Here is a 13,149-nt window from a genome sequence, read left to right as displayed (position 1 = left end):
TTTGCTAAGCATGTTGTCAAGGGGAATGGGAGCCCACAGGAAAGACCATTTTAATGACAGTTATATAAGTATGGAACCTTGAACAAGGAAAATCTTATCTTCCTATATTTTGTCCTAGTCAGATTATGTTTAGACCATTAAGCAGAAATCACCCAGAGGTCAAAGAATGGGTTGATAGAATCATACTGCATTAAAACACGACCTCTTGAAAGAAACAAATTTCTCACCCTTGGGGATGTTTGACTAATACTGGGTGACCATCTGATGAGGATGTAGTGACAGGAATCTTGAATTTGCTGGGGGTAGGGGAAGGGGGGAATGAGGATAGAATGGTTGCTCTTTCAAATTCCCTTCCAATTCCTACATGAGTCTATGTACTATATTCTTTCCTGATCAATGTCCTTAGAGTAGCAAAAGCTAAATTGAGTATATCAGTTGATTGGAAGGGCAGGGATGTTGGGGTGGGTGGGGCTGGAAGAATGGGGATTACACAGGAAACACTGGGGCAGCTTCCTCCTGAAGGTTTCCGGACTGGAAGTGCAGAAGGGAACTCTGGCCCCTTTTCCTGAAATTCTTCCTCCTTGAAAGCTGGTGCTGAAGGCAATGAATGGAGATTGAGGAAAGAAAGACCTCAACAGTACAGATACAGGCTGAAAACTCCTCAAGCTGTCGAAACCCAAGAAAGATGTATCTGTTGGGGTGAAGTGGGGGAGAGAAAAGGGGAAGATGAACATGGAGGAAAAGGAGAAGGAGGGCACTAGAAAGGGGAGAATCCCAGCCAATGGCCATTTGGCTGGCAGGGGAGGATGAGGTGGGGCAAGGAAAGAGCACGTCATGTGTGGGTGCCTCTGTGTGTGCACTCACTGTTTTTGTATCATTGTGGACCTCTCCTGGAAGAAAAAGCACGAAGATGAGACTTGGAGGGGAAGTCGATCAGTGTCTACATTGAGCTTCTTAAAGGTAGGGGTCCACAGACAGGGCAGAGGTGAGGGAAAGGAAAAGGGTTCCGTTGAGCCTGTAAGAGTAGCAGCCTGGTGGGATAGGCGAAACGCTGAATATGGAGTCAGGAAGCCTGGGTTCAGTCCTGGCTCTGCCACTGGTTAGCTTTGGGTCCTGAGGACGTCACTCTGCCTCTCTGGGCCTCAGGGTCCTCCCATGTAAAAGTCTACTCTAGCTGGGTAGTCTATGACATTAACCATTTATGTGCCAACCGAGTTAATTTATAGCTAGAACATCATTATTATTATTATTTTTTTTAATCTCTTTTTTTTTTTTTTTTTCGGTACGCGGGCCTCTCACTGTTATGGCCTCTCCCGCTGCAGAGCACAGGGTCCGGACGCGCAGGCTCAGCAGCCATGGCTCACGGACCTAGCCACTCCGCGGCATGTGGGATCTTCCCAGACCGGGGCACGAACCCGTGTCCCCTGCATCAGCAGGCGGACTCTCAACCACAGCGCCACCAGGGAAGCCCGAACATCATTAATTTTGAGTCAGAAAATGACTCTTCTGTGACTATATTTTGTGCTTGGTGATTTGGGTAATTTTGGTTTTGTCTTCCAGCAGTGTTTTAGTGTTGCTCCCTTTGAAAACTTCTAACCTATCTCTTCTGAACTTGAGCTAGAAAGGGAAGGGGTTTTGCCCCTGCCTGGGCAAAAGGATGATGCCCAGTAGGGTAGGGTATCCCAGTCTGCCTTGGACTGAGGGGTTTCCCAGGACAAGGGACTTTCAGCCCTGGACACACTGGGGGCTGGGTTGCCCTAGTGGGGAGACAGATGAGGGTTTGGAGGCAGCTTGGAGGAGAGGGCCTGGAAGAGCTCACCTCCTGTTCCCCTTCTGCGTGGAGTTTCCCTCAAAGCCCCCCGACCGATTTGGTGGTTTTCATTACAAGGCACAACTCCCTGTTGGGAGGCTGGTGGAGATGCAGGGAGAAGCGAGCGGCAGCCTTTAAACCAGTTACAAGCCCCAAGTGAGACAACTATTGCTGGGAAAGAAGCTGAAATGCTTGACTAGCACTGATGGCTGTGGGGATTTTCCCTTTTTCTTCAAAAAAACACAAAAGACCCAGTGGAAACAAAAAAAAAATGATGAGTTGTGAGACAGGCCTCGGGTCCTACGCGGCCCCAGGAGACAGCGCGCAGTTCATTTGTTTAAATTTGCAGCTGACGGCTGCCACCTCTCTATAGTCAGCAGGCGGAGAAGCTCTCAACGTCAGGCAGCGGCCAGTCTGGTGACATACGGCTACAACCATGAACTACCCCCTAACCCTGGACATGGACTTCATGAACTACAACCCGGAGGACCTGGTGAGTAGGGACAGGCAGCTTATTATGGTGGCCCAGGAATTCTAAATATCCTGTGCCCGGGGCCCAAGGAAGAGGGAAAGGCATGCAGTCCTCTCCCACTGCGGATCGGCGCCTGCCTTTTAAGGTTTGATTTCTCATTCCATGGAAAATAGAGCTGCTGCCTTAAATAGACATCCTTTATTTAGAGGGGATTGGAAGTATGGGTTCAGGTCCTGCATCCTCCCTGACATGCTCTAGGACCTAGAACAAGTCACTTTGCCTCTCCATTCTTCAGTAGGGGCTCCTCTCCTCATCTCATACGGCTGGAATACAGGGTAGATGGGAAAGTACTTTGGAGGTTTTCTTAATATCAGGAGGCTGGCATTGCTGGTTGACCAATCAGTGTATGTTTATTCATCTCTTGCTCTACGATTCTGTCATCGGGGCATGACATTCTCTCTTGGATAGAGAAGGTGAGAGCCTGTTCTTGGCACTTAAATAGCTTACGGGCTAGCCAAGAAGAAAAAAAAAATTACTCACCAGAAGCTCGTAGACAATGATTATGTGCTAAACCCAAGGAGATGGTCAGCAAGGGAGAGGACCCCAGTGGGCTGGGGTCAGGAGGTAGGGGGTGCCAAGCTGGTGTCAAGTTAGTGGAAGAACTCGGTGTTAATCCTAGAAATGTCTCTGAGCATGTTGTGGCCTCCCTCAGAGGACTGGGCTCTCTAGAGATAAGGTCTTTTGCGGTGGGCTAAGAAAATAGTCCCCAGCGTCACTGTTTGCCACCCACCCAAGACTGTCCCGTGAAGCAGAGTAACCCAGTTGGCTTGGCTTTTACTGGGTCCCCAGAAGATGTATGTAAGGAGCAACTCAACCAGAGACCCAAGACTCCTGTGTGAAGGCAGCAGAGGGTTGCTTGTAAGGATCTTCTGGAAACTTTCTTGTAGTCTTCACTCCCTTTCCCCCATGGCCAAGAGCACTGCTAGGAAAAGAACTTCTCTCTGAGCTAAATTCTGGGCTGGATCCTTTTCGAAATGTCCAAACCTTTTCTCCTACACCTGCCAGCTCTCCTGGCCCTAAACTCACCCTGAGATGGTCTCCGACTCCCTCTAGCTCCCTTGACTGGAGTCTATACTGTAACTCCACCAGCTGTGTTCCCAGACTTGCTTGGAAAAGTCTGCCTCTCACTTGCCCAGATCCCAAGACTTGGAAGCGTAAGCAGAGCATGGGGAGGTGGGGGAAGGGATAAGTACCCAAAGCCTGTCTCCTCAGATCCAAGCCCCCGATAAAAGCAGAGCCAGAACCATCAGTCTAATCAGACCTGCTGCTTAATTTGTGGGACCCAATGCAAAATGAACATGCAGGGCCTCTGTTAAAAATTTCAAGATAGAGACGGCAGAGCAGTAAACCAAGCACAGGGCTCTTCTAAGTGCTGGGCCCTGCGTGACTGTACTGGTCTCACACCCATAAAGCTGGCCCTGAGTCCAATCAGACGAAAACCCCGCAAGCCTGACAAGGCAACGTGCTCCCACCCTGGCCCCCAGCCCTGGCCCCTGGCCTCACCTGACTAGGTTACTGGGCATCTTCCTCTGCCCGAAGCTTGAAGCTGACCACGAGCCCTGACCCAGTTGGATATCACAGTAACCAACTCGAGACCTGGCCGGTTCTGGCTTCTGAGAAACCTCAAGAGTTCCCCTAACTGCACGCCTCACTCCACTGTGTGACCTACTAGAGACAGGTGGCCGCAGGGGGACAGCGGGGCATGTCCCACATACCGAAGAAAATCTGCAGCCCCGGGAGAGAGAGCGGTGACTCACTTCATGTCAAGCCTCAAATGAGTGGTCTCAGCCCAGGCATCCCTGCAGGCCTGAACCTCCTCCATCAGGGTCGGGCCAGGAGCCAGGAGTCCTAGGACCATCCGGGCCCTGGACCTTTCTTCAGCCAGCCCCCAGCACCTCATCCCACCTTCACCCAACTCCCATACACTCTCTCTCCAGGGCTGTTGCCCCCTCAGAAGTACAGACACTCTCTCTCCACCCCCCGCCACTCACAGCAGGACCTTGAGCAGTTTTGACAGGCTCCCTGACGGTATCTCCCAGCACAGGGGCCCTGGCATGGCAGGGCAGCAGGAGAGTCTTGTATGCAGTAGCTTCTCAATAAGTATGTACTGATTTGTGCTGCTCTGCTGAGTGTCTCAACTCCCCATTTCTCTCTGGAGTTAGTCTCACTTCTATTATTTTGCTTCCTATTCCTCTCCCTCTCCTGGTCCAAACCAAGTATCAGTTCAGTGGCCTAGAACACTGGGTTCTAGACTCCAATGCTGGGTTAAGAACTGGGGGCTTGGGCCTCCCTGGTGGCGCAGTGGTTGAGAGTCCGCCTGCCGATGCAGGGGATACGGGTTCGTGCCCCGGTCTGGGAGGATCCCATATGCCGCGGAGCGGCTGGGCCCGTGAGCCGTGGCCGCTGGGCCTGCGCGTCCGGAGCCTGTGCTCCGCAACGGGAGAGGCCACAACAGTGAGAGGCCCGCATACCACAAAAAGAAAAAAAAAAAAAAAAAAAAAAAAAGAACTGGGGGCTCTTGGCCATAAACCAAGTGTTGGGCACCCTATCTTCCCTCCCTCCTCTTGCATTCTAAGATCAACTGTTTAAAATGTCCATTTTCTTGAGATAGGTTGCTAATTCCCATGAATAGGGGATCCAAACAGAAAAACTCTAGATGGCTAAGTACCAGAAACTAGGAGCCAGGTCCCTGGGGCGGGCATGCCAGGGACTCATCCTGCTGGGAAGGCAGATCTAGGCAGACCTAGAAAAGCCTGTCCTTAGGAACCTGGATCAGAAAGCATGCAGCCTCCTCTTGACAGACCTAGGACCTGGGGCACCTACAGGGGTCGGTCATAAACTGCACCTCCAGCCCCACCCTGCACACCAGCCAGGAGGGGAAGCTGCTATAGAGCAGGGTGAAGGTGGTCCAGCCCCAGGGCCTGGCTTCCCCTGACCCCTCCCCAGGGATGACCCCCACAGTCTATGACTTCAGCGTGATCAGCGCATCACAGGACGGGAAGGCCATTCATACGCACTGCCCCATTTCATCAAGGAGGTGTGAAGAAGAGGAACCAAAACCAGCTCAGGCTGTTTCTGGGGTTTACCTTGGGGGAAGGGAGGCTCACCCGCTCCCAAACCAGGTCAAAAGTCCCAGAGGAACCCCAGTAGAAGAAGCCCCAACTGGGGCTGATTGGAAGGGTCAGAGATGAGGGAGAGACCCAGGGCTAGCCTGGGGAGGGGTCAGTGTTGGGGCAAGTCTGGGCTCAGGCACACAGACCACAGTCTCCATCAGAAATTCTTGCCTTCAGTGAGGACACAGACTGTGGCTGATCCACTCCTCTGGCACAATGGCAGAAAAAGTGACCATGAATTTAGCACTGGGAATCAGGACACAAGAATGTGTATTCTTTCAGGAACGATGGGACAAAATATTTCAAATCAGTACTGACCCAGGAGATGGCTTCAAGAGGTTGCCGTACACACCTAAGAGACCTGTCTGCCTGTCCCTCGGACTGTGTGGCTCTGTCCCCAAAGTGAAAATTGATCTGGGGTGCCAAGGGGGACCCCTTGAAACCTAAAGACTCAGTGCAGAGGTAGGGATAGCTTAAAGTCTCCCCCCAGAACCACACCCAGAGTAGTGCCATGTTCCTGATGGCCAAACCTTTGGGTGGAGATGGAAGAGGAACCTGGCGGGCTCGCTCCTGAGGGGGGGGGGCGGGGAGAGGGGGGAGATGTGACAACTGGCCAGCCAGAATCTCAGATGGTCTTTAGGGGGTGTGGGCCCTCTAAAGGAAGAGTGGGGAAGGGATAAAGTCCTCCGCCCTCGCCTCTCAGCCCAGCCTCCTTCCTCCAGACCCCCGCACCCCTCAAGCCACGGAAAGCTGGAATGAGAGACGCCCTGGCTGGTCCCACTCATGACTCCTGACTCTGGGTTGGGAATATCCAGCCAGGGGCATAAAAGGAGACGGAGTCTGTGTGTGTCCCCTATAGCCAGAGTGATGAACCGCGCGCGTCTGTGTGTGTAGACGCCCCTTGCAGCTAGTATGACTCAGGCCCCTGGAGCCCTGGAGTTGGGCCTGGATGAGCCAAGCACTCAGCAGCCCTGCCTGCCTCCTGGGGGCTGAGAAGCAAGTCGGGCTGGGCCATTCACTCAGTGAAGAACAGACAGGCTGGAGAAGCAACGGCTCCTACCCAGGTGCTGAGCTAGATGAAGGTGACACTGAGAACCAGATCAGCACAGGGCAGGGCATGGCAGCCAGAGACTCAAAAGCATCTGGGAGCTGTGAGCAAGGGACATCTGAGGGCAGGGCCCAGCTTCCTTTCCAGAGCAGGAATCCGTTCCCACACACTTGGCCTCAAACATTCCTCTTCCTCCCAAGGGCCCCAACCCATGGTTCGACAGTTCTGCCTGTTAGAAGGTTCTTTCTCCTTTGACTGAAACACCCCCCATCCCAACCTCTGCCCATTTCTCCTGCTCTACCTGCTAGGACCTCACACAATAAGCCCATCCTGCCTTCTCGCCATGGGGGCTCTTTCCAGTCCTGGAAGGAGCCAGCTCTCCTGGACTCAAGTCTTCTCTTTCCTGGACACCACAGCCCGGGACCTGGAAACTTTCCCCCAGGGTGGGGATTTCCAGACCCCTTAACAGCTGGTCACCCTTGTCCAGCCCAAACAAACTGGGTTGGTGGCAGGTGCCCACCTACAGGTTTCTGTTCACCTAGATAAGTCAACAGAGCCCTGCTGGCAGCCACGCCACCCTGTTGACTCATCTGAAGCCTGCAGTCAACAAACTCTCAGGTCTTTTTCTCATAAACAGTTGTTAAGTCAGGTCTTCTCCAACCTGTCCCTGAAGAGTTGAAGTTTTAAACCCCATCTAGGTCTCTACGTTTTTCTTTACCAATTCCACCTGGTCAGTTTGGGCCTGTAGTTCCAGGTTGTAGAGAACTCTGCACGGTCTGAAAACCTCCCCCAGCCGTATCACCCAAGACAGGGCTGAGAGTGAAAAAGAGGAGAGGGTCCAGGACAGACCCCTGAGGAAGGTCCTAGACACCCGCTGCCCACCTGCTGACACAGAGCCCCATCAGCAAACGTTTGCTGAGCTTCACACCGGCCAGTGCAGGGCAGTGAGACAGCCTCATTATTTGAAGTCAGATGGGGCTTGGAGGACTTAATTATCCAAGGAGGGGCCTGGGTCCTACAGAGGTTCCTGAGGAAGGAAAGGAGGGAGGGGCAGGGGAGTGGAGTGGGGGTGGGAAGAGTAATATTTGTAATTCCAAGCACTCTGATCTCTCCCCCCATCCTCCCTTCTCCTGGCACCTCAATACCAGGACACAGACTGTTCTAGTCCCCACTCCTGCCCTCTCCGCAGCTTCATCCCAGTCATCGTGGTTTCTTGCCTTCTTTGAGGCCTGGGTCCCTGGCCTCTGTTAGGCTACTGTCCGCTGGGTACCTGCTTATGCCACATGCTGTCATGGCCCCAGCAGTCACACGTCTGAGTCTATACAGGGTCATGCTGCCGTCAGAGTGTGTGTGTGCCTGAGGGCCGTGGCTTCCTGCAGCTTCTCATAGCAAAGGATGAGTGAGCGCTCGGCCAGATGGCCCACCCTGAGCTCCCTCTGGGTGTGAGTCCTGGGGGGCTCCCTTCCGCGCCCACTCCCCGCAGCATTCAGGATTCCTAACTTCCCACTGGGCCAGAGCTGACCTTGCTCGATTACCTATCTCCATGATTTGAGGAAGGGCGGGTGTGCCGGATCCCCTGGCTGTGGGAAGTGGCTTTAACACGTGCCACTCCCGAGCCCCCAGGATGTCTGTTTGACACCTCCTGCTGAGAGGCATCACCATCTCTCAGCACTCCTCAAACCAGCTTCCTCCGTCTTCTCCTCTCTGCCTGAGCGCTCTGCCGAACAATGGCCTCTTGGTAAGAAGGGAGACAGTCCCCCACTCCCAACCCTCCTCTAAACCTGGGTTCTCAGGAGATGGGGGCTCTGGGGTCCTGGGGACTTGTCTCTCTGTGTTGACTTTAAATGAGCAGCAAACAATCAACCTGAATGCTTTAGAGGGCAGGTCTTGAGTGGTTCTGGACCAGACAGGCTGGCTGCACCTAAGCCCTCCGTTGGGCAGTGGGACGGCCAGGCTCCCACCACAAGGTAGATGGAGTCCAGCCCCGCTGACTGCACCAAACCCTGCATCTCTTCTTCTGTCTCAATTGCTTTGCTCTGCATGAAAACAGCTCATCTCACTGCTTTCCCCTTTAACTCCTGCTGAATTCCAGGATGAATCAAATGGTTGTATTCAATGACGATGTTGGAAATAACTCCCGATATGGTTAGAGAACCCAAGATAGGCTCTAGGCTGTCAAGAGCATTGGGAAGAGGCAAACACTGAAGAAGGGTGGGAAGGAGTGTCTGAGTCTGCTGAGGCACAGGGAGGAACTTCCCCGGAGTCCCAGAAGACGAGGTGCCCTGGCCTTATCTGGGAAACCACTCTCCAAGCGGTGTAGCACACATCTGCATCATGTCTGGCATGCGTAAAACACATGGTCTTGTAAGGGAGACACCCGAGACCCGCCCCCGGGAGCTCACCATCCAATGAGGCCCCTGACATCCCAACCCTGAGTGAGGTGACAAAGGCACACGTGATGGAAGAAGAGAGAATGTAATTCCAAGCAGAAGATTTAGGAAGGACACAGGAAGGTGGGGTTGAGTGGGGCCTTGAAGGAAGCATAGCAATAGGCAGACTTGGGAAGAAAGGACTGCTGGGCGAAAGGAAGAGTTTTAGAGACAGGATTGTATCAGCGTGATGGGGGCAGGCAGCCAGGAGAATGATGAACCTGAAGGAGAGGGATAAAGCGATAAAGTGGAAGAGAAGGTTGGAAAGGTCAGGGGAATATACAGTTTGCAAACATGTAAAGGCCCTGTAGAGGAGTTTAGACCTCACCCTGCAAGTCCATGGTCTTCCAGTGAAAGCAGAACCATTTTCGTAAACAAAAGCATATGTGTGAAACGCCACATGAGACAAGGGTGTCTGGATTAAAGACGGGAGGACCAGAGGCTCCCTCCCTTCCCACTGCCCCCCCCCCCCGACCCCAGTAAAACCTGCAAAGAAAGTCCATGGACTTATGCTGTATGGGAGGCCTCACGATTAGTTCTGAAATTTAGTAACGTATGGTAAACATCTCTTCCTAAGAGCATGTGCAGGTAAACCTCACTTCTTTTTGAGCGCTGCATAGTATTCGGCTGTGTGAATGCACTGAGGTTGGCTTCTTCCGATCTTCTATGGATCAACTTGATCCCAGACATGACTTTTCCTTATAACTGACTTTGCTATTAAATATGAGTAACACAACATTTTAAATCAACTCTACTGCAATCATTTTTTTAAAATTCTTTGAAATTGAGAAACAAAAGATAAAGACAAAAAGAAAAGAAAACCACTGCTTAGAGGTAACTGGGAACCAGTAAAAGATTTTAAGCAGGACACGGATGTGATGGTATTCGTGGGCTGAAACACTCACCCTGTCCTCTGTGTAGGAGATGGATAAGAGTGGAGAAGTCGGTGAGAATGGGACCCATGGGGAGACAGAAGTCCTGAGCATTAGGGTGAACGAGGGCTAGACTGGGGCTGTGGCAGAGGGATGCTGGGGTCGGGCGAGCCTACGACTCTGCCGCTGCACGAATGTATCCTCCCACCCGCTTCTCCCAGAGCCACCTGCCCCAGGAACTGGAAGGAAAGGCCCAGATTGGGAAATGGGTCTTCCCACCATGGAGAGCAAGTGTAGGACCCACAGCTGGGGCCCTGGGTAGCAGGACAACCACCCCCTGCTTGTGTGGGACCCTCGCTCTCCAGGAAGGAGGGCAGGGTGGGACCACCCTGAGCCTGGGTGCCCGGTACCCTCTCCCATCCTCTCTCTCCCTGGGGCTCATCGTTTACAGAAGTGCCTTTTTGAAGCCACATAAGCTGGTTATAATTGGTTTTGAAATGCCGTGGAGAGGGGTCTGGTTACGGGAGGGGGTGGGAAGAACAGAGCTGGGAAGTGAGGAGCAGGTGCAGGGGGGCAGCTGTGAGTGAAAGGTATGAAAACAGGCGCCCTGCCTTCCTTTGCGGTTAGCTGGGTAAACAACCTGAGTGCTGGGGTGGGGAGGGGTGGGGGGAGGAGGGGGAGGCAAGGGAGGAGTGAGCTTCCGGAGACAGAGTGGGCACATCCCCTTCACTTGGAAGCCTCCCCCGTCCCCCCTCCCCCCCTCGCGGAGAAGGGAGGAGTTTGCTGGTGATGGGGAACAGCAGGCAGGGCAGCCAGGCAGCGCTGCTGCGTAGTGGTGCAAGTTACATCAGCGTGGGTTCGAGCAGACCTGATCTCTGGCAAGACATGGGTGAAACAGGAATATCACATGCCTTGAGCTTGCTGTGCCGATTAAACAAAAAAAAGAGGCTCTTACTACAGTTTCAGATATAATGAAGGAACAAGGGGACAAACTGAGAGCAAGCCAGCAGGCCATACCAGCATCCACCCCTTCAGCAGGATCCTAGGTCTTAGTGCCCTCTGTTCTGTTCAGAATTGGAAGAGATGGCTCTTTGTCCCAACCAGATCCATTCCCCCAAATGGAAGCCCTGATTCCAGCCCCTGTGGCTGCATCCTTCCGCACCTGAGGCCTCGCAAATGAGAAACGACTTACAGGTGCCCAGCCCTTCAGAGTTTATGAAGCACATCCACACCATATATCTCCTTTCATCTTTGTCACTACCCAGTGAGGGATGTTTACAGACGAAACCTGAAGTTGGAAAAGGCAACGTGATTTGTTTGAGGAACACAAAGGGAAACTGGGATTTGGTCCGTGGGCGGACTGGGAGTGCAGGGACAAAAGCGGTTAGCCTGGGGGGATAGGATTACTCTACCAGGGGGCCTGGGTCCCTCTTGAGAGGAAAGACTGGTTCTCAGTTCCCACCCTCCTGTCTCCTTGCCCTTGCAGTACAAGGAATTAGGCAGCTACAATGACAGTACGGAGACCCACCCAACGGAAAATCACCTCTGCTCCGCAGCTGAGGGGCCCCTGCTGACCTCCTTCAAGGCCGTGTTTGTGCCCGTGGCCTATGGCCTCATCTTCCTCCTGGGTATGATGGGCAACATCCTGGTGCTGGTGATCCTGGAGCGGCACCGGCAAACGCGCAGCTCAACCGAGACCTTCCTGTTCCACCTGGCGGTGGCCGACCTCCTGCTGGTCTTCATCTTGCCCTTTGCTGTGGCCGAGGGCTCCGTGGGCTGGGTCCTGGGCAGCTTCCTCTGCAAAACCGTGATTTCTCTGCACAAGATCAACTTCTACTGCAGCAGCCTGCTCCTGGCCTGCATCGCCGTGGACCGCTACCTGGCCATCGTCCACGCGGTCCACGCCTACCGCCACCGCCGCCTCCTCTCCATCCACATCACCTGTGCAACCATCTGGCTGGCGGGCATCTTCTTTGCCTTGCCAGAGATCCTTTTCGCCAAAGTCAGTCAACCCCATTACAACGACTCTCTGCCACACTGCACCTTCCCCCAAGAGAACCAGGCCGAAACCAATGCCTGGTTCACCTCCCGCTTTCTCTATCACATCGGAGGATTCCTGCTGCCAATGCTGGTGATGACCTGGTGCTATGTCGGGGTGGTGCACAGGCTGTGCCAGGCCCAGCGGCGTCCTCAGCGGCAGAAGGCGGTCAGGGTGGCCATCCTTGTGACAAGTGTCTTCTTTCTCTGCTGGTCACCCTACCACGTTGTCATCTTCCTGGACACCCTGACGAGGCTGAAGGCCCTGGGTAGTACCTGTGAGTTCAACGGCTACCTCTCCGTGGCCGTCACCGTGAGCGAGTTCCTGGGCCTGGCCCACTGTTGCCTCAATCCCATGCTCTACACGTTTGCCGGAGTGAAGTTCCGCAGTGACCTGTCGCGGCTTCTGACCAAGCTGGGCTGTGCCGGCCCTGCCTCTCTTTGCCAGTTCTTCCCTAGTTGGCGCAAGAGCAGCCTCTCGGAGTCAGAGAATGCCACCTCCCTCACCACCTTCTAGGTCCTAGCCCCCCTTTGTTTCTGCTTTCCTTGGGGCAGGCAGTGACGCTCGAACTCCTTCCAACAGGATCTGGGATCCTAAGAGCTCGCCTTGGCCGGTGTCCTCATGTGCGGCAGCTGGAGGAACCAACCTCTCTTTCCAGGACAACCCCGCCAGCTCTTCTCGCAGCCCCGGGTCTAGGCTGGGGTCCAGGGAGGGGAAAGCAGCCCAAGGGCAAAGCAAAGGATACCTGCGCTCGTCCGTATCGCTTCGGGCTGAGAGGACCACACTTGCCTTCTCTCATCCTGACCATCCAAAGCTCAAGAAACAAATTTTCCTTCTGCCCCTGTCGATAGGGAGAGTCATTCCCCTTCCAGAACGTACTCCATCATCTTATGGACCACCGACCTCCACAACCACCCACCTCTCCTCCCACCTCACCTGCCAAAAGTAACAAGCAGCTGAGCACCAGGGGATGGTTGGAGGTTAAGGCTGAGGAAAGGCCAGCTGGCAGCAGTGGGGCCTTAACACGTCTCAGTGCCTAATGAGCAGACATTCACCAGCCCTGCAGCACCTTGACCAAGCAGGGAGCTCAGGATGACCCAGTCCAGGTGGCTGCCCCTGGCTCTGACCAAAATGGTGCCGGGCCAGCCCCATGTCACTGGGCCCTGGGAGGTCTGCGGCCTGAGGCAGACTCCAGGTGCCCTCAGAGACCAGCCAGCATCCTAGAGAAGGACTAAGGTCAGCAGAGAGGAGCCCAACCAAGGAAAGGAGATTCTCCTTCCCCAGCTCCAAGGATGAACAAGTATTAA

General features: G+C 53.9%; 1 protein-coding gene across 2 annotated transcripts; it reads left to right on the top strand.

Annotated features, from left to right (window-relative positions):
* Positions 1-2,246: 2,246 nt before the first annotated feature.
* CXCR5 (C-X-C motif chemokine receptor 5) lies at positions 2,247-12,358 on the top strand (the record flags this gene model as incomplete). Of its 2 annotated transcripts, none has more annotated exons than XM_081239375.1 (2): positions 2,247-2,303; positions 11,297-12,358. In XM_081239375.1, the coding sequence occupies 2 exons, from the start codon at positions 2,247-2,249 to the stop codon at positions 12,356-12,358; spliced, it is 1,119 nt and encodes a 372-aa protein (XP_081095501.1). The 2 variants fall into 2 exon arrangements, with proteins under 2 accessions (XP_081095501.1, XP_081095500.1); XM_081239374.1 differs by having other exon boundaries at positions 11,291-12,358.
* Positions 12,359-13,149: the final 791 nt, after the last annotated feature.

The sequence above is a fragment of the Mesoplodon bidens genome (assembly GCF_964165515.1).
Source record: "Mesoplodon bidens genome assembly, chromosome: 7".
Taxonomy (NCBI): domain Eukaryota; kingdom Metazoa; phylum Chordata; class Mammalia; order Artiodactyla; family Ziphiidae; genus Mesoplodon; species Mesoplodon bidens.
This window is presented reverse-complemented; position numbering and strand designations above follow the sequence as displayed.